General features: G+C 42.6%; 1 protein-coding gene across 1 annotated transcript in view; it reads right to left on the bottom strand.

The window, feature by feature from the left end:
- Positions 1-21,644, bottom strand: part of MAP2K5 (mitogen-activated protein kinase kinase 5) — a 192,327-nt gene that overhangs the window by 114,158 nt on the left and 56,525 nt on the right. Inside the window, exon 8 of the mRNA XM_069766412.1 lies at positions 545-609. Within this exon, the coding sequence (XP_069622513.1) occupies positions 545-609 (65 nt within the window). The remainder of the gene's footprint in view (positions 1-544; positions 610-21,644) is intronic.

Raw genomic sequence — 21,644 nt, 5'->3', positions numbered from 1 at the left:
TGTCTACAACCAAAATTAGAAAAATGTTGTCTCTGCCCAAAAATATATGGACCTAACTATATATTTAGATACATACATAACCACATATAATACCCTGGAGGATGAGAGCCAATATATCGTATATAAATAAATGTGTGTGTGTATGCCCTGGAGTATGAGATCCACTCCTGCTACATTGCACCAAATGCTCAGGAATGAGGGACACTCAATTCAGGAGACCCTCCAATCTCAACTCCATAAAGGAGGAAGAGAAAACATATATCCTGCTGTGTGAAGGAAAGAGCGCGGTGGAGATAGCAGCGCAGTATGTGAGCGCATGCTATAGACTGCAACAAAGACACCTATGATATGCCATGGACTTCCATAGTCCCCGGCCTGGATGTTTCCCATCCACCATCCCCACCATCCATCATTCCCACAGTCCCCATCTTTATTCCCTACTGTACAGGTGATTTGACAAAACAGATGTTTATTTGGCCTTGCCAAGAAAGCTTCTTTGAATCTGATACACATACACACACACACACATCCATGTTATACTTACTTATACACAGTGCCTCCATTTCCATGACCAAGAATATCACGGTTTTGGATATCAAGTTCATTGATCTACAAAAGATACAAAACAAAAATACATGAAAAAATGTGCATTGTTATTAAAAAAAAGAATATATAAAAAAATAATAATTGAGCCCACCAGAATAGAATATGAAATAGGTTAAAGTACAATTCCCCAATACTTTATTGCTACCAGGAAAGGAAAGTTTTAGGACCTGGTGTACGAGAGATGCCCTAATGTGGCTACCAGGTACACATGAATTGGCCAATTTATGTGCTAAACGCTCTCATTTTTTCATATTTCTAGTGCAGTAATGCAGTTCAATTTTCATGTTTGCATGTTTCAGCGCCACAGTGTGCTGCCTTATTTATTTGACTATCTATGAGTTGGTGACGCTCAGCACCTGTTCACACTTAGTCTATGTTTGGATGTGACGGTCAGTTTTTTTAAATTTATTACTACCAGAATCACTCTGTTTTGTGGCTAGATAAAAGCATTTTACTTGTCCACTATTGCCCTTTAATTCTGCTTACAGATTACAGGTTGCCATTTACACTACAGCACCTGTCACCGGGTTAAAAGTTGCCACTATTTGTGCTTATTTTATATATTCCTGATGCTCCCCTAAGTATTCTGATTTAGTTTATTTACCGTATATTTTTTAATCTGCCATACAGTTGCAGACATATCGGCCCTTTCATTTTGTACCAATGGCCTTACATAGCACAAGTGGGCGCGGTTGGCAGATCCTTGGGATGGGGGGGGGGGGTCTTTAGGCTGCTTTGCATTATTACCCTGTGAGCTCCACCCACTTAGTAAAGATAATAAAGATTAGCATGAAAAAAGAAGAAGGCTCATATCTCTGCAACTATATGGCAGATCTAAAAAAAACAACAACTAAGAGGAGCAGTGAGCATAAAATAAGAGCAAACAGTGGCCACTTTTGACCTTGTGGCAGGTCCTCTTTAATGGCTTCCTTACTCCAGGCTGCTGTAAAAGACCTAATCCTCTGCTGACACAGTCATGTGGCAAATATGAGACAATCCCGTTAGTGCGCTATTCCGGTGATAACATGCTATTAGGGAAGTGTTATGTACACAAATGAGATGGAAAAGTGGCACTATAAAAATCAGGGATCGAGTAAAGAAGAAAAGGGTAATAACAGAAAAGATGCACTGAAAATGATGAGGAACGGAAGTAAAAGTGAGGGAACAGATACAATCAGACATAGACAGGAGCGACCGCAGATGGGAGATATCGGTGATGGCGGCGAGAGTGAATTAAGAGAGAGAGAAATGAAAACGGAGAGACAGAACATGGAAAATGAGTGACAGAGGAAGACGGTGTCAAGCTTAGGATGTAAAGTGTCAGCCAAAAGCAACTTGGGGCAATAAACAACACAAGGCCCAGGTCATTTCAAGTTCAGCTGCAAGAACAGCAAGATCAATACAACATTTGCCGTCCAATTTATAAAAGGTGATACCAAGGGACAGAGTGATGGAAAGTTTAATGACAATTTGTTTGCCTGGGTCATTTCATTAAAGTTTGATAAAAGGTGTCAGGCTTGGATGATATATCAGAGGTGCGGGGGTCACACCAAGGGAGGGCTGATGGGGATCTTCAGCGACTCGGACGGACAATATGTGAATGGGTTAGCCTGTTTAATACGTCTTCAGGCGAGAGAGAAGGTTATTTCACATCTACCAAACCCCACATACCGAGATATTAAAGGCTATGTGCACACGTTGCGAATTTTGATGTGGATCCGCAACGTTTTTGGACGCGCGGAATTGCATCATATCCGCAGTGTAGTGCACAAGCAATGTTAATCAATGGGAAAATGAGAACTGTTTTGCACATGCTGCAGGAAAAAACACGCAGATTTGCAGCGTTTTATTTTCCGCAGCATGTCAATTCTTTTTGCAGATCTGCAGCGTTTCTGCACCCATTGACTACCATTGAGTGAGGCCAATCCGCAGCAAAATTGTAGGTTAAAAAGATCTGCAGTTTGCTGCGGAGTTGCGTGTGCGAAACTCTGCAGATCGGGAGGAAGAAGAGTGTGCGGAGTGTGGGCTGAGTGTGTGGGCGGAGACTGTGTGTGCGGAGAAGATGTGCGTGTGTGTGTGTGTGTGCGCGTGGGTCTGCAGGGGTGTGTGTGTGTGTGTGTGTGTGTGTGTGTGTGTGTGTGTGTGTGTGTGTGTGTGTGTGTGTGTGTGTGTGTGTGTGTGTAGGCAGGCATCGTCCGATGTGACTAGTCCCATCTGGCTATGCCTGCTTCAGTGAGAGCTAGCCAGATGATGGGACAGTAGTAATCCCATCATCCAGGTACGGTCTTCAAGTCTAAAAAAGAAACAAAAAACACATACATACATATACAGTACACAGTACATACAAATACACATATACAGTGGGGCAAAAAAGTATTTAGTCAGTCAGCAATAGTGCAAGTTCCACCACTTAAAAAGATGAGAGGCGTCTGTAATTTACATCATAGGTAGACCTCAACTATGGGAGACAAACTGAGAAAAAAAAATCCAGAAAATCACATTGTCTGTTTTTTTATCATTTTATTTGCATATTATGGTGGAAAATAAGTATTTGGTCAGAAACAAAATTTCATCTCAATACTTTGTAATATATCCTTTGTTGGCAATGACAGAGGTCAAACGTTTTCTGTAAGTCTTCACAAGGTTGCCACACACTGTTGTTGGTATGTTGGCCCATTCCTCCATGCAGATCTCCTCTAGAGCAGTGATGTTTTTGGCTTTTCGCTTGGCAACACGGACTTTCAACTCCCTCCAAAGGTTTTCTATAGGGTTGAGATCTGGAGACTGGCTAGGCCACTCCAGGACCTTGAAATGCTTCTTACGAAGCCACTCCTTCGTTGCCCTGGCGGTGTGCTTTGGATCATTGTCATGTTGAAAGACACAGCCACGTTTCATCTTCAATGCCCTTGCTGATGGAAGGAGGTTTGCACTCAAAATCTCACGATACATGGCCCCATTCATTCTTTCATGTACCCGGATCAGTCGTCCTGGCCCCTTTGCAGAGAAACAGCCCCAAAGCATGATGTTTCCACCACCATGCTTTACAGTAGGTATGGTGTTTGATGGATGCAACTCAGTATTCTTTTTCCTCCAAACACGACAAGTTGTGTTTCTACCAAACAGTTCCAGTTTGGTTTCATCAGACCATAGGACATTCTCCCAAAACTCCTCTGGATCATCCAAATGCTCTCTAGCAAACTTCAGACGGGCCCGGACATGTACTGGCTTAAGCAGTGGGACACGTCTGGCACTGCAGGATCTGAGTCCATGGTGGCGTAGTGTGTTACTTATGGTAGGCCTTGTTACATTGGTCCCAGCTCTCTGCAGTTCATGCACTAGGTCCCCCCGCATGGTTCTGGGATTTTTGCTCACCGTTCTTGTGATCATTCTGACCCCACGAGGTGGGATTTTGCGTGGAGCCCCAGATCGAGGGAGATTATCAGTGATCTTGTATGTCTTCCATTTTCTAATTATTGCTCGCACTGTTGATTTCTTCACTCCAAGCTGGTTGGCTATTGCAGATTCAGTCTTCCCAGCCTGGTGCAGGGCTACAATTTTGTTTCTGGTGTCCTTTGACAGCTCTTTGGTCTTCACCATAGTGGAGTTTGGAGTCAGACTGTTTGAGGGTGTGCACAGGTGTCTTTTTATACTGATAACAAGTTTAAACAGGTGCCATTACTACAGGTAATGAGTGGAGGAAAGAGGAGACGCTTAAAGAAGAAGTTACAGGTCTGTGAGAGCCAGAAATCTTGATTGTTTGTTTCTGACCAAATACTTATTTTCCACCATAATATGCAAATAAAATGTTAAAAAAACAGACAATGTGATTTTCTGGATTTTTTTTTCTCAGTTTGTCTCCCATAGTTGAGGTCTACCTATGATGTAAATTACAGACGCCTCTCATCTTTTTAAGTGGTGGAACTTGCACTATTGCTGACTGACTAAATACTTTTTTGCCCCACTGTACATATATACAGTACAAACCACCAATCACCTAGTCCTCGACGCACTCGATCACCTGTAAAAAAAATTTAAATAATAAACAAACAGTATACTCCCTGTTCCGATGTAATTGATTTAATAATGAGTGTCCCACGACGATCTCTCGTGGAGAGCTGTCATATCAGTAGATGTGACTGCTCTCCAGGGACTCAGGTGATACAATGATGGCAGGAAATCCACCGCACTGTATCCCTCTGCAGCCGTGAGTTCAGCAGAGTTCATACTGTCACTTGCGGCACCGCTGCTTGGGAAAATTCTCACGCAGCAGTGCCGTAAAGTGAGAGCCTGAACTTCATTGAGCCCTCAGTGATAACACTGCAGGAGCCATTGTCTCCTGTCAGTGTGTCACAGGAGGCCCTGTAGAGCGATCACATCTCCTGATGTGACTGTTCTCATGGGAGATCGTCGTGGGACACTCGTTATTAAATGGACTACATCGGACCAGGGAGTATTTGTGTTGGTTTATTTTTATTTTTTTGCAGGAGATAGAGGGTGTCGCATGGATTAGACATACAATAAAGATGGTAAAACTGTGTAGTGTTTTATTTCACTATAATACTTTATTCTGGCAGTGTGTTTAATTAACCCTTTCACAACTATAGGATTAGTAATGGATAGGTATCTTATTGACACCTCTCCATTACTAAGCTGGCTTGATGTCACCTTACAATTCAAAGGTGACATCAACCCCACAAATATTACCCCATATGCCACAGCTACAGGGCAGTGGGAAGAGAGAGGCTAAGTGCCAGAATTGGCGCATCTTACAGATGCACCATTTCTGGGGCGGCCGTGGGCTGCTGTTTGTAGCGGAGGGGGGCAATATCCATGGCCCCTTCCTAGGCCATGAATATCAGCCCGCAGCAGGCTGCCTAGCCTTTTCTGGCTATTATAGGGGGACCCCACATCAGTTTTTGTGGGAGGGCCCCCTATGTTTATGGCCAGTAAAGGCTAAATATACAGCTGCGGGCTGATATTCATAGCCTGGGAAGATCAATGGGTATTAACCCCTTCCTAGGCTATAAACATCAGCCCCCAGTTGCTCTCTGGCACAGAAAATTGAGCGGGAGCCCACGTAATTTTTTTTTTTAATTTTTTTTTTTTTTAAATTAAACAGATATCACGTTTAAGGCCGGGGTCACACTTGCGAGAAACTCGCATGAGTCTCGCACCTCAATACCAGGCACTGTCGCCGGCACTCGGGACCGGAGTGCGTGGCTGCATGTATTTCTATGCAGCTGAACGATCCGGTCCCGAGTGCCGTTGGCAGTGCCGGGTGTTAGGGTTGGTGGAACGCACCGAATATATTTATTAAGTGAGATTGGTGCATTCGCAAGCCGGGATCCACCGTGCAGGAAAGAACCTGATGCTAAGTAAATGGTGGCACTATATGGCGGTACGAACCAGCTCTGTTAGCTTCACAGAGCAGCCGAGAAGGCAAAGCTCTGTGCCCTGTTAGACTTTCACAGAGGCACAGGCTAACCACCCAAATGAGAGCAGTCAGTGGTCATGCATGCACACAAAACTCCTCACCGGAGATGCCAGCATTCTAGGGGCTTATTTCAGACGGGTCCCTGAACACACAAACACAAACTCCTCGCCGGAGGTGCCAGGGTTCTAGGGGCTTATTTCAGCCGGGTCCCTGAACACATGCAAACACATGACCATACTGGCGCAAAGCACATAACATATGAAGATACTAGCGCATGGCCATGCAAGCCTTAAATAGTTGCAGCACGTTCAGGACCTTTCAAAGAAGGACCAATGGAGTTGCTGCAGTACCTGAGCATGTGACCCTAGATCTCCACTGAGAGATCTTGCCCTGGGCATGCTCAGTGTGTGCAAAGCAGAACTTAGTCCTAGCACCTTCAGGACCTTCCAAGAAGGACCAATGGAAGTCGCTGCAGTACCTGAGCATGTGACCCTAGATCTCCATTGAGAGATCCTGCCCTGGGCATGCTCAGTGTGTGCAAAGTAGGACTTAGTCCCAGAAAAGCCTGCTCACCGCAGAACAGTGCAGGGTACAATAGCAGAGCCTGGAGAGGCAGTAGTAACCCTTTGCACAGTACCAGTCTCAGCGAGACGCTGGGAGCGACGTCTCCGCTGAGCAGGCTCCACTGCGGCCGATGCAGAATGGGAGACCGCAGCAGACACGGATCGAGATTCCCCATGTGCAGCAGAGGAAACTCGACTCCTAACACCGGGTACTGAGGTGCGAGACTCGTGCGAGTTTCTCACAAGTGTAGCCCCAGCCTAAGGCAGATTTTGTGTATGTGTCTTTATTTAACTCACTATGTACCATTTTATTACTAAACATCGGCCTTGGTATTTATCTATAGATATATCTATCTATAGATGGATCTATCTATAGATAGATAGTTACAGTCATGGCCAAAAGTATTGACATCCCTGCAATTCTGTCAGATAATACTCATTTTCTTCCTGAAAATGATTGCAAACACAAATTATTTGGTATTACGGTATCTTCATTTAATTTGTCTTAAATGAAAAAACACAAACGAATTGTCCTAAAGCCAAATTGGATATAATTCCACACCAAACATAAAAAAGGGGGTGGACAAAAGTATTGGCACTGTTCAAAAAATCATGTGATGGTTCTCTAATTTGTGTAATTAACAGCACCTGTAACTTATCTGAGGCACCTAACAGGTGTTGGCAATAACTAAATCACACTTGCAGCCTGTTGACATGGATTAAAGTTGACTCAACCTCTGTCCTTGTGTGTACCACATTGAGCATGGAGAAAAGAAAGAAGACCAAAGAACTGTCTGAGGACTTGAGAAACCAAATTGTGAGGAAGCATGAGCAATCTTAAGGCTACAAGTCCTTCTCCAAAGACCTGAATGTTCCTGTGTCTACCGTGCGCAGTGTCATCAAGAAGTTTAAAGCCCATGGCACTGTGGCTAACCTCCCTAGATGTGGACGGAAAAGAAAAATTGACAAGAGATTTCAACGCAAATTGTGCGGATGTTGGATAAAGAACCTAGACTAACATCCAAATAAGTTCAAGCTGCCCTGCAGTCCGAAGGTACAGCAGTGTCAACCCGTACTATCCGTCGGCGTCTGAATGAAAAGGGACTGTATGGTAGGAGACCCAGGAAGACCCCACTTCTTACCCAGAGTCATAAAAAAGCCAGGCTAGAGTTTGCCAAAACTTACCTGAAAAAGCCTAAAACATTTTGGAAGAATGTTCTCTGGTCAGATGAGACAAAAGTAGAGCTTTTTGGGCAAAGGCATCAATATAGAGTTTACAGGAGAAAAAAAAAAGGTATTTAAAAAAAAAAAGAACATGGTCCCTACAGTCAAACATCGTGGAGGTTCTCTGATGTTTTGGGGTTGCTTTGCTGCCTCTGGCACTGGACTGCTTGACCGTGTGCATGGCATTATGAAGTCTGAAGACTACCAACAAATTTTGCAGCATAATGTAGGGCCCAGTGTGAGAAAGCTGGGTCTCCCTCAGAGGTCATGGGTCTTCCAGCAGGACAATGACCCAAAACACACTCCAAAAAGCACTAGAAAATGGTTTGAGAGAAAGCACTGGAGACTTCTAAGGCCGGTTTCACACGTCAGTGGCTCCGGTATGTGAGGTGACCGTTTCCTCACGTACCGGAGCCACTGACACACGTAGACGCATTAAAATCAATGCATCTGTGCAGATGTCATTGATTTTTTGCGGACCGTGTCTCCGTGTGCCAAACACGGAGACATGTCAGTGTTCGTGGGAGCGCACGTATTACACGGACCCATTAAAGTCCGTTGCAGTATGTGTGCCGTGCAGGAGACAGCGCTCCAGTAAGCGCTGTCCCCCCCACATGGTGCCGAAACCGCGATTCATATCTTCTGTGCAGCAGCGTTTGCTGCAAAGAAGATATGAATAATCCTTTTTTTTTTTTTTTTTTTTTTTTTTTTTTAAGTTTATCGTGAAAAAAATAAAGGTAATGTCCCCACCCCCTGTGCGCCCCCTCCCTGCTGTTCTGAAAATACTCACCCAGCTCCCTCGTTGGCTGTCGCTGCTTCCTCTCCTGGTCGCACCTTCCACTGTATGCGGTCACGTGGGGCCGCTCATTTACAATAATGAATATGCGGCTCCACCCCTATGGGAGGTGGAGCCGCATATTCATGACTGTAATCGGCGGCCCCACGTGACCACGTACAGTCTCCTGCACGGCACACGTACTGCAACGGACTTTAATGGGTCCGTGTAATACGTGCGCTCCCACGAACACTGACATGTCTCCGTGTGGAGAGATCTAAAAATGGCAGTTTGGAGAAGGCACCCTTCAAATATCAGGGACCTGAAGTAGTTTGCCAAAGAGGAATGGTCTAAAATTCCAGCAGAGCATTGTAAGAAACTCATTGATGGTTACCGGAAGCGGTTGGTCGCAGTTATTTTGGCTAAAGGTTGTGCAACCAAGTATTAGGCTGAGGGTGCCAATACTTTTGTCTGGCCCATTTTTGGAGCTTTGTGTAAAATTATCAATGTTTTGCTTTTTGCTTCATTCTCTTTTGTGTTTTTTTCATTTAAGACAAAGTAAATGAAGATAATACCAAATAATTTGTGTTTGCAATCATTTTCAGGAAGAAACTGAGTATTATCTGACAGAATTGCAGGGGTGTCAATACTTTTGGCCATGACTGTAGATGTATCTATAGATAGTTAGATAGATCTATCGATAGATACATATGGGATAGATAGATCTATCGATAGATCTATCTATCCATCCCATATCTATCTATAGATCTATCTGTGTGTGTAAACATTATTCTTCAATGGAGTACGTAAATGAAGAGGTTGGCCAAGAAATTACATCACAATTCTTTTTTTTTTGTTAAATAACAGATCTTTATTAAGCATACAAAAACACATACAAATCTGCATTAAAAATTCCGATCTCAATTCCAGCCAATTGTGCGTTGAAAAAGTAAAACAGTGCTCCTTCCCTTCCGAGCTCTCCCGTGTGCCCAAACAGGGGTTTACCCCAACATATCGGGTATCAGCGTACTCAGGACCAATAGGACAACAAATTTTGGGGTCCAATTTCTCCTGTTACCTTTGGGAAAATACAAAACTGGGGGCTAAAAAATAATTTTTGTGGGAAAAAAAAAAGATTTTTTATTTTCACGGCTCTGCGTTATAAGCTGTAGTGAAACACTTGGGGGTTCAAAGTTCTCAACACATCTAGATGAGTTCCCTGGGGGTCTAGTTTCCAATATGGGGTCACTTGTGGGGGGTTTCTACTGTTCTACTTCCCTTCCGAGCCCTCCCATGCGCCCAAACGGTGGTTCCCCCCACATATGGGGTATCAGCGTACTCAGGACAAATTGGACAACAACTTTTGGGGTCGAATTTCTCCTCTTACCCTCGGGAAAATACAAAACTGGGGGCTAAAAAATAATTTTTTGGGGAAAGTTTTTATTTTTTATTTTCACGGCTCTGCGTTACAAACTGTAGTGAAACACTTGGGGGTTCAAAGCTCTAACAACACATCTAGATGAGTTCCTTAGGGTGTCTAGTTTCCAAAATGGTGTCACTTGTGGGGGGTTTCTACTGTTTAGGTACATTAGGGGCTCTGCAAACGCAATGTGACACCTGCAGACCAGTCCATCTAAGTCTGCATTCCAAATGGAGCTCCTTTCCGTCCGAGCCCTCCCATGCGCCCAAACAGTGGTTCCCCCCCACTTATGGGGTATCAGCGCACTCAGGACAAATTGGGCAACAAATTTTGGGGTCCAATTTCTCCTGTTACCCTCGAGAAAATACAAAACTGGGGGCTAAAAAAATAATTTTGGGGGGGAAAATTTTTTCTTTTCACGGCTCTGCGTTAGAAACTGTAGTGAAACACTTGGGGGCTCAAAGTTCTCACAACACATCTAGATAAGTTCCTTGGGGGAGTCTAGTTTCCAATATGGGGTCAATTGTGGGGGGTTTCTACTGTTTAGGTACATTAGGGGCTCTGCAAACGCAATGTGACGCCTGCAGACCATTCCATCTAAGTCTGTATTTCAAATGGCGCTTCTTCCCTTCCGAGCCTTCCCATGCGCCCAAACGGTGGTTCCCCCCCACATATGGGGTATCAGCGCACTCAGGACAAATTGCACAACCAATTTTGGTGTCCAATTTCTCCTGTTACCCTCGGGAAAATACAAAACTGGGGGCTAAAAAATAATATTTGTGGGGAAAAAATTTTGTTTTATTTTTACGGCTCTGCATTATAAACTTCTGTGAAGCTCTTGGTGGGTCAAAGTGCTCACCACACATCTAGATAAGTTCCTTAGGGGGTCTACTTTCCAAAATGGTGTCACTTGTGGGGGGTTTCAATATTTAGGCACATCAGTGGCTCTCCAAACGCAACATGGCGTCTCATCTCAATTCCTGTGAATTTTGCATTGAAAAGTCAAACAGCGCTCCTTCCCTTCCGAGCTCTCCCATGCGCCCAAACAGTGGTTTACCCCCACATATGGGGTATCAGCGTACTCAGGACAAATTGTACAACAACTTTTTGGTTCCAATTTCTTCTCTTACCATTGGGAAAATAAAAAATTGGAGGCGAAAAGATCATTTTTTTTTTCACAAAAATTATTTTTTATTTTTACAGTTCTGCATTATAAACTTCTGTGAAGCACTTGGTGGGTCAAAGTACTCACCACACCTCTAGATAAGTTCCTTAGGGGGTCTAGTTTCCAAAATGGTGTCACTTGTTGGGGGTTTCAATGTTTAGGCACATCAGTGGCTCTCCAAACGCAACATGGCGTCCCATCTCAATTCCAGTCAATTTTGCATTAAAAAGTCAAATGGCGCTCCTTCGCTTCCAAGCTCTGTCATGCGCCCAAACAGTGGTTTACCTCCACTTATGGGGTATCGGCGTACTCAGAACAAATTGTACAACAAGGTTTGGGGTCCATTTTCTCCTGTAACTCTTGGCAAAATAAAACAAATTGGAGCTGAAGTAAATTTTTTGTGAAAAAAAGTTAAATGTTAATTTTTATTTAAACATTCCAAAAATTCCTGTGAAACACCTGAAGGGTTAATAAACTTCTTGAATGTGGTTTTGAGAACCTTGAGGGGTGCAGTTTTTAGAATGGTGTCACACTTGGGTATTTTCTATCATATAGACCCCTCAAAATGACTTCAAATGAGATGTGGTCCCTAAAATAAAATGGTGTTGTAAAAATGAGAAATTGCTGGTCAACTTTTAACCCTTATAACTCCCTAACAAAAAAAAATTTTGGTTCCAATATTGTGCTGATGTAAAGTAGACATGTGGGAAATGTTACTTATTAAGTATTTTGTGTGACATATCTCTGTGATTTAATTGCATAAAAATTCAAAGTTGGAAAATTGCAAAATGTTCAAAATTTTCGCCATGTTTCTGTTTTTTTCACAAATAAACGCAGGTAATATCAAAGAAATTTTACCACTATCATGAAGTACAATATGTCACGAGAAAACAATGTCAGAATCACCGGGATCCGTTGAAGCGTTCCAGAGTTATAACCTCATAAAGGGACAGTGGTCAGAATTGTAAAAATTGGCCCGGTCCATAACGTGCAAACCACCCTTGGGGGTAAAGGGGTTAAAATAGTACAAATATGAACAAAAAATGAAATATATAAGAAATAGGCATGACAAAGTTGTGACTACTCTTACAAGTTGCCACGTAGCTCTATATGAGTCGACTTGTAATCAGATAACAAGTCTTATTACAGATATCAGTGCAATTGTGCTTCTCTGGCAGGTAAGTTGTGTAGGAAAAACTTGACGTGCTAGAAAAAAAAAACTGACTACATTTTTGGAATCAGCATGCCAATTTTAGTATAAATCAGCTCAAAAACCTAAAGGTACCTTCACACATAACGATATTGTTAACGATATCGTTGCTATTTGTGACGTAGCAACGATATCGTTAATGAAATCGTTATGTGTGACAGCGACCAACGATCAGGCCCCTGCTGGGAGATCGTTGGTCGCTGAATAAAGTCCAGAACTTTATTTCGTCGCTGGACTCCCTGGAGACATCGCTGGATCGGCGTGTGTGACACCGATCCAGCGATGTCTTCACTGGTAACCAGGGTAAACATCGGGTAACTAAGCGCAGGGCCGCGCTTAGTAACCCGATGTTTACCCTGGTTACCATGCTAAAAGTAAAAAAAAACAAACACTAGATACTTACCTACCGCTGTCTGTCCTCCAGCGCTGTGCTCTGCACTCCTCCTGTACTGGCTGTGAGCCGGAAAGCAGAGCGGTGACGTCACCGCTCTGCTTTCCGGCTCCCAGACAGTACAGGAGGAGAGCAGAGAAGCAGAGCGCAGCGCTGGAGGACAGACGGCTGTAGGTAAGTATCTAGTGTTTGTTTTTTTTTACTTTTAGCATGGTAACCAGGGTAAACATCGGGTTACTAAGCGCGGCCCTGCGCTTAGTTACCCGATGTTTACCCTGGTTACCGGCATCGTTGGTCGCTGGAGAGCGGTCTGTGTGACAGCTCTCCAGCGACCAAACAGCGACGCTGCAGCGATTCGGATCGTTGTCGGTATCGCTGCAGCGTCGCTAAATGTGAAGGGGCCTTAACTCAACAGAAAATGTTTTTCAAATTGTTCCCTTGTGTAATTTTTACCACTATCATGAAGTACAATATGTCACGAGAAAACAATGTCAGAATCACTGGGATCCGTTGAAGCGTTCGAGTTTTAACCTCATAAAGAGACAGTGGTCAGAATTGTAAAAATTGGCCCGGTCCATAACATGCAAACCACCCTTGGGGGTAAAGGGGTTAAAGTTCTGTAAAAAAAATATTTGCCACTAATCTGATTTAATTTATCAAACTAAATGGCGTCAGATCTTTAAAGGATTTTCTCCAGAATCGTAACTGGGCACCTACACCCATTGTTCAGGAGATAAAAGGTCAGATGTACTCCAAATGCACCGGTATTACATATGTCTGCCGGTCCCTGCAAAGAGTGTAGCGGCAGAGCAATGAATTTGACTAAGTGTGACTTAAGACAAATTGCACCTGGGAAAGCACCTATTGCCAGTAGCCAAACTAAGTTATCCAACATCCATATGACCCATGTAAAAATTTACCGTCACCCCATCAATAGCTGGTTGTGTTACTTTGAGATTCAATTTTAGGCTAATAAGTCGTCACTTCATGGGAAATGTGGGTATTGGGAAAAAATGGTGTTAAAAAGAACGAAGAGAAACCCAAAGTTCAAAGAAGTCAGGGCATGAGGACAAGAAAGTTCCTAAATAACAAGATATCCTCAGGTCTAAATGGGATATTCAGTTAAAACAATTTTCATATTGTCTCTCTGAGGATTGAGAGGTCTCTGCCCCAGATTTTCAAGTCTGGGTCAGAGTGGAGAGCGGTGAGGTTCATTCCCATGAGTATTAGCTGTGCTTTTCATACTGCATATTTGTATTAGGCAAAAAATGTGGCAGTACCAGAAAAGTGAATGGGATTTAGAGAACTCTCATGCCCAATGTGCATTTTATTTTATTATATTTTTACATATGAAGTAAACTGACATGTAGACTGGAATGAAATTAAGAAAATCCGTAGATTAAAAAAAATATATACCGGTATATATATTTTGCAGTGGAAATGCAATACATGCGTATGTAATCGGCATTTTACCAATACAGTTTTTTTCAGAGCCAAGTAGCAGGAAGCAGCCAAAACAAAAGCAGTGACATATCAAAAGGACATAAAAAAAACTGCAGCTGAAAAAAAAACCTGACATAATAAAAAAAAGCAACGCAAAAAAAGTCAGTATCCCAAAAATGCTGCAGAAAATCAGCAGCATCAAAAATGTACTAAATACTCATCATGGGAACTTAGCCTAAGGCCATGTTCACACACGCAGTATTTGGTCAGTATTTTACCTCAGTAGCCATAACCAGGAGTGGGTGATAAATACAGAAGAGGTGATGTGTTTCTTATATACTTTTCTGCTGATTGTTCCACTCCTGGTTTTGGCTTACAAATACTGAGGAAAGAAACTGACCAAATACTGAATGCGTGAACGTGGCTTAACACAGTGTCTCTCGCACTAGGAGACCTGTCATGGCCTGCTCTATGGAGACAACCCATTTGTTTGAATTGGAATGGTGTGTTATGTTTAGTTTCTCCTGCGGAGGCGCTGCAGCAAAATTGAATACTTATGGCAGGTTTAGACACGTCAACAATCAGTGAGTGGACAATCACAAGAATGCATGTTCCCAATTATCTACCAGTGTAAACATGCCGGCAATCATCCACCGAAGCAGCAAAACGGTTGTCTGTCAGGTGATTCGATCACTTATGAAGGCATCAAATCAGATCGCCTGTATGTAGCAGAAATGCTCACTTGCTATGAGAGCCGACCATGGGAAGGCGCTAATAGCAATTTTGCAATGACAACCACAGAGGTCTGCTGAAAAACTCTGGTTGTCATGCCGACCCATCAGTGACCCGCGATCATGTGACAGGGTCAATGATGGGCGGGATTAGTGACGCAATTCCTGTAAGCACGAGTTAAATGGCGCTGGCAGCGATTGACAACAGCATTTAACGATTCCACCAACGGCTGTTGCAGGCACATATCAGCAGTATAGATCAGCTGTCATGTGCCCGGGAAGGTGCAGGCTCAGCGCCGGAGTACGCACCAAACGGGGAATCCGACGTGTGTACTTTTATGCCACATGCCGGAAAGGGGCTAAATAAACTTTATGCTGTGTTGTAGCTGTATTCATGCAAATATCATATATGCATATACAGTAGCAATCAAAATTATTTAACCCCTATTGGCAATTAAATTTACAAACTTTGTTTGCAATAGACCAATGAAAGAAGAACAACGTACATAGCGCAATACAACTAATATAACAAGTGGTTTCTCCAAATTTTACACAAAATGCCTCTTACTGCAGGCTCAAAATTATTCAACCACTTTATTACAAGCATCTTTAGTACTTAGAGCAACATTGACTGCTAGGGTACGTGCACACGTATTCTGGAGGACTGCGCATTTGGAAAAACCGCAGTGCAAAACTGCTGCGGTTTTTCCTGTGGATTTATCGCGGTTTCTACTGTGGATTCCGCTGTGGCTTTACACCTGTAGCTTTCTATTGGAGCAGGTGTAAAACCGCAGCGAAATCCGCGCAAAGAATTGACATGCTGCAGAATGTAAACCGCTGCGTTTCCGCATGGTTTTTTTCCGCAGCATGTGCACTGCGGATTTCATTTCCCATAGGTTAACATGGTACTGTAAACTCATGGGAAACCACTGTGGATCCGCACCTGCGAAACGCTGCGGATCCGCAGCAAAATCCGCAGCGTGTGCACATACCCTTATAACCAGCTGGAAACATAATGCACAACCAGACACTAGTCTATGGCAGCGTTCCTGAAGAATCTTAGCCCATATTCTCATGACCAATGATATCTAGTTCAATAATATTCTTGGGTTGTCAAGAGACTGGTCCAAAAAGTTAAGTAAAAAAGATCTTTGGCTTATAAAAATAAGGGAAAGTCATTAAAAAAAACAGGAATTGAATGTTTCTAGAGATACAGTTGGAAGTAGAGTTCAGAAGTTCAAAGTTATAGGAACACTGACTATACTAACTGGTTATAGCAAAAATTAGAAACCATCACCAGATGCCACCAGATTCCGGATGAGGAAGGTGGTCAGAAACCCCTGGAGCTGCTGCAAAAGATTTAATTTGCACGGTAAGGTGCTTGCTAAAAGACTCCATGCCCAAGCTAGAAGACGTACATCTTTACTGACCCAAAAGCACAAGAAAATTCAGCTCTAATATGCTCATAATAAAAATCCCAAATTAGTCTTCCGTTCTGTGGAACCATGAAACAGCACTGGCACTCTTCAGGCCTATGGATCTCCTGTATGCAGACATGGAAAACTAAGTAAAGCCAATGGAGTAACGATCTAGATACTTTTCTGCTTCTGTATTATTGCAGACCCTAAGTAGTTGCATGAAAACAAACAAAAAAAAGTACGGTATGTCAACCAAGGTGATCACCCAAAAAATATACTCATTTAACATAATCACATGTGATAAGCCACAAAGATTAAAAACATTTAAAAGGCCAAATGTGACCATAATACAAAGACACAGACACAGGTTATTATGAGACTAGGGTCCACCCCTAACTGTCTAAAATAAGGGATCTCTCGATTTACTGAACTATCAATGTCAAAATACAAATAAGTATTTAAAAATAGGGAACAATAACCTGTTATCTACTCCTCAATGTATACAAATATCCATAACGTACTTATAGAATGTAGTACAATATGCAGAAGCAAAATGTGCAGTAAACAAAAGATACCATACTGGAAATGTCATGACTTATCAGGTGTCCTAGAACCAGGAGCTCCTTCCCTGTCTGTAATGTTGGGGGCACCTTAGCTCGCCCTCTTCCCTGGATTACTTCTGATGGTGAAGATGCCGGGGTCACGTACCTTGCCTTAGCCCCTGAATCTGCAGTCAGTCTGTACCCTTCTCCCACCCAGGGCAGAGGGGAGTAGTAGTGTACCATAATATACCAACCAGACTAAGGGTATGTGCACACGTTGCAGATTTGCCTGCTGATTTTTCTGCACTAAATCCGCAGCTCTAGGCAGAAAACGCAGGTGTCTTTTTTATGCGTTTTTTTGCATGGTTTTGATGCTTTTTTTATGCGTTTTTGTAAAAATTTGTGATGGCATGTCTTGTCCAACCTCCTCTTTTACATTTGTCCAACCCAAACTCCATTACACACATAGATAGACAGACAGACAGATAGATAGAAGGAATGAGATCGATAGATAGATGTAGATAGATATATGGATAGTTAGGCTACTTTCACACATCAGGTTTTTGCAGTCAGGCATAATCCAGCGAGTTTTGAAAAAAACGGATCCCTTTTTTTTCTGCCGGGCCCGTTTTTTTCTCATAGAGTTGCATTCGCGCCGGATTGCGCCTGATGGCCTCACGTTTCATCCGTTTTTTGCCGGATCCGTAAAAAAAAAAAACTGTATCCGGCGGATGGAGAAAACGTACAGAGGAAAGTATTTTTTGTCCGGCGAAAAAACACCCAGCAGGATCCGGTGAATTTTTGAAAAAATGGATCCGTTGCAAATAGTGAAAAACTGATGCAACTGATCCGTTTTTTTGAGAGAGAGAACGAAAAATGTACAGGATTTCAATGGAAAAATGAATGAAAAAAATGGATTCGGAGGCCGGATTTCATCATTTCACATCTCAGTTTCATACATTTTTCGCCAGATCCGTTGCTGTACATTTTTTTGCAGGACAGAAAAAAATGTTCTTCTGTACGTTTTCTCCATCCGCTGGAAACAGCTTTTCTGACGGATCCAGCAAAAAACGGATGAAACTTGTGGCCATCAGGCGCAATCCGGCACTAATACAACTCTATGAGAAAAAACGGATCCGGCGGGAAAAAAACCAAACACGGATCCGTTTTTTTTCAAAACTCGCCGGATTGTGCCTGACGGCAAAAACCTGATGTGTGAAAGTAGCCAGCTAGATATATCTATGTATCTACAGATATATCTATCTATCTATCTATAAATATATCTATAGATAGATATAGCCATAGTCATCCATTTATAGATAAATCTATATATCTATGGATACATTCAACACATTAGCTGGATGATGGGACTACTACTGTTCCATCAATGGTTAATGTGTCAATCATTGTCATTTTAGCATGCATAGCCCGATGGGACATATAGTCCCATCGGACGATGCCTGTACACACACACACACACACACACAAAGACTCCCCCGAGAGCGCCGCATAGACCCCCAAGAGGCCCACACAGACCCCCGAGAGGCCCGCACAGACCCCGCCCGCACACTTCCCTCCTCCCGATCCGCAGCGTTTCACCCGCAGCTGCGGATGTGTCCGACTGAATACAAGTCAATGGGTGCAGAAACGCTGCAGATCCGAACAAAGAATTGACATGCTGCGGAAAAAAACAATGCTGCGTTTCCGCGCGATTTTTTCCGCAGCATGTGCACTGCGGATTTGGGTTTTCCATAGGTTTACATGGTACTGTGAACCGCATGGAAACTGCTGCAGATATGCAGCGTCAAAAACGTGCGGATCCGCGGTAAAAAACGCAATGTGTGAACATGGCCTTACAAGGTAGTACAAACAGGGATAATGAAATATACCAATCATACACATCTACTCACACATATAACAGGGGAATGCACCAGGGAGTGGAGAATGGGGTTAAACCAAAATTAGAAGAAGAAAGGGAATTCTCACACACGAAACCTAGCAAGATTCACAGATAAATCCACCAAACACCTTTCTCTAATAACAACCAACAACAACCTCCAGCCATGCAGCGAAAGCTATCTCTGACAATGAGTGCTAGCCAGGGCCCAGATTATATAGGAGTGGCTAACAGTGCACAGCTGAGAGCTTTAATGCAGGAAAGCTTCCAGAAGTTCTTAACTGAGCATATTAACCCCTGCACTGCTAAAAGAAACCTGAACTGTTTAAAATGAAAATCAAGTGCTTCTAATCAGTGAAAAAGTAGGAGAAATCAGACGCTGCTGTCTTCTTGATTCTCTCTGTCATGGAAATCCCATGACAGGAGCACATAGAAAAGAAAGGTGAGAGAGTAGGGGGATTCCAACTTTATATCCTGGGTCTTCCAGGATGGCATCTTTTGTTTACTGATGCTCTTGTATTTGATTGTGCTGGTAGCTTCACTTGGGTAATACTTGGATGCATATAACCTTGTTATTTCATAGGTCATGATGTCGATTTGATTATATATCTGTTTGCACTTTATAAAAGTTCATCTCTGCACTATAAAATGCACTTCGTGCATATTGTATAACATTATAATTCTATAAGTACATTGTGGATATTTGTATACATTGAGGAGTAGATAATGGATTATTGTTCCCCATTTTTAAATACTTATTTGTATTCTGACATTGGTATTTCATGTGTGTATAGCTATAATTCAGTGAACAGAGAGATCGCATATTTTGGACAGTTAGGGGTGGACCATAGTCTCATAATAGACTGCATCCGTGTCTTTGTATTATGGCCTCGTTTGGCCTTTTAAGTCTTTTTAAATAAATATTTTTTTGGGGTGATCACCGTGGTATACATATTTTTTTTTCCATGCAATGTGTATAAGTTTTGGTATGTTATGGTAGATCCCTACATGTAGGGGAGTTGTGTCCTCCACCAAACTTAATTTAGACCCTGAGCAATGACACAAAGAAATAGAGGCGTTTCTATTCCATTGGATGCACAGCGAGTAACAAGTAGCCCGAGAGGTTTACTGTGACGTCACATCATATACTCCATCAGCATTTTCAGATCTCAAGACGTACTCCGCTGACATCAGGAATATCAATTAAGCCTAAACTACAAGTCCTCTATATTAAAGAATATCAACCAATAATGTGAAGAAATACTGTATATCTAAACCCTACAGAACAGAAACACAAGACTGCAAAAAAACGGATATTAAAGCAAACTAAATTCATTTGTACAATCTACGCACAAGCAGCGCTTTTCATTTACCCCATGATACCTTTATATAAAGTGTTATGTCTGCAGTATATGAACACAATTTACTGCACCGCCGTTCCTGTTGAATATTTTATCACTGGAATTAATAGACCATGAAACCTTAAATTGAAGTTGAAGTAGATACAAGTGGCTGATAGGGATTTCGGTGAGACTGTTCGGGGTGTTGGTATTTTTGCTTCTGCACATATGATCATCTGTCTGTGGGTCTATTCCAACTTCCAAGACATAAATAGCATGCTTGGTTAAAGTAAAGCGGTGACCATGTTGTGATCCTCGTCAGAGTTGTACAGTCGTCTGAATCTTCCCTAAAGGATATATCAAAATTATTCCTGGCTAATGCTAAGACCCCGAATCATAAAGATCAGTGATTTTCACACTGGTATTGATGAGGGTGTGTATTGGAGTCATAGAATGGTAGAGTTGGAAGGGACCTCCTGGGTTATCTGGTCCAACCCCCTGCTCAAAGCAGGATTTACTAAATCATCCCAGACAGGTGTCTGTCCAGCCTCTGCTTGAAGACTTCCTTGGAAGGAGAAATCACCTCTCGTGGCAGCCTGTTCCACTGATTGATCACTCTGTCAAAAATTTTTTTCTAATATCTAATCTGTGTCTCCTCCCATTCAGTTTCATCCCATTGCTTCTAGTCTTTCCTTGTACAAATGAGAATAAAGATGATCCTTCTACAATGTGACAGCCCTTGAGATATTTGTAGACAGCTATTAAGCCTCCTCTACGCTTTCTTTTTTGCAAGCTAAACATTCCCAAATCCTGTAACCGTTCCTCATAGGACATGGTTTGCAGACCGGTCACCATTCTGGTCGCTCTTCTCTGAACTTGCTTCAGTTTGTTGATGTCTTTTTTTTTTAAATGTGATGCCCAAAACTGGACACGGTATTCCAGGTGCGGTCTGACCAAAGAGGAGTAGAGGGCAATAATGACTTTGTGTGATCTAGACTGTATGCTTCTGTTGATACATCCCAGAATTGCATTTGCCTTTTTGCTGCTGCATCACACTGTTGACTCATGTGCAGTTTGTGATCTATTACTATGCCCAAGTCTTTTTCACATGTGCTGTTGCTTAGCTCTATTCCTCCCATTCTGTATATGCTTTTTTCATTTTTGTTGCACAGATGAAGAACTTAGCATTTTTCCTTGTTAAAAACCATTCTGTTACTTGCTGCCCACTGCTCCAGTTTATTTATATCTTTTTGAATCCTCTCTCTCTCTTCTTTACTATTCGCTATCCCTCCTAGCTTTGTGTCATCAGCAAATTTAATCAGTGTACCCTCAATTCCTACATCTAAATCATGGATAAAGATGTTGAACAATACAGGGCCCAGGACAGAATCGTGCGGTACCCAACTTGAGACATTCTTGAGTCAAGTGCTCCCGATTCCCTGGTACATGAAACTGGCATGTAAACACCAAAAGTCGCTATATCTT

This window comes from Ranitomeya imitator, chromosome 4 (genome assembly GCF_032444005.1).
Source record: "Ranitomeya imitator isolate aRanImi1 chromosome 4, aRanImi1.pri, whole genome shotgun sequence".
Taxonomy (NCBI): domain Eukaryota; kingdom Metazoa; phylum Chordata; class Amphibia; order Anura; family Dendrobatidae; genus Ranitomeya; species Ranitomeya imitator.
Note: the sequence above shows the minus strand (reverse complement) of the source record. Positions and strands in the feature narration are given on the sequence as shown.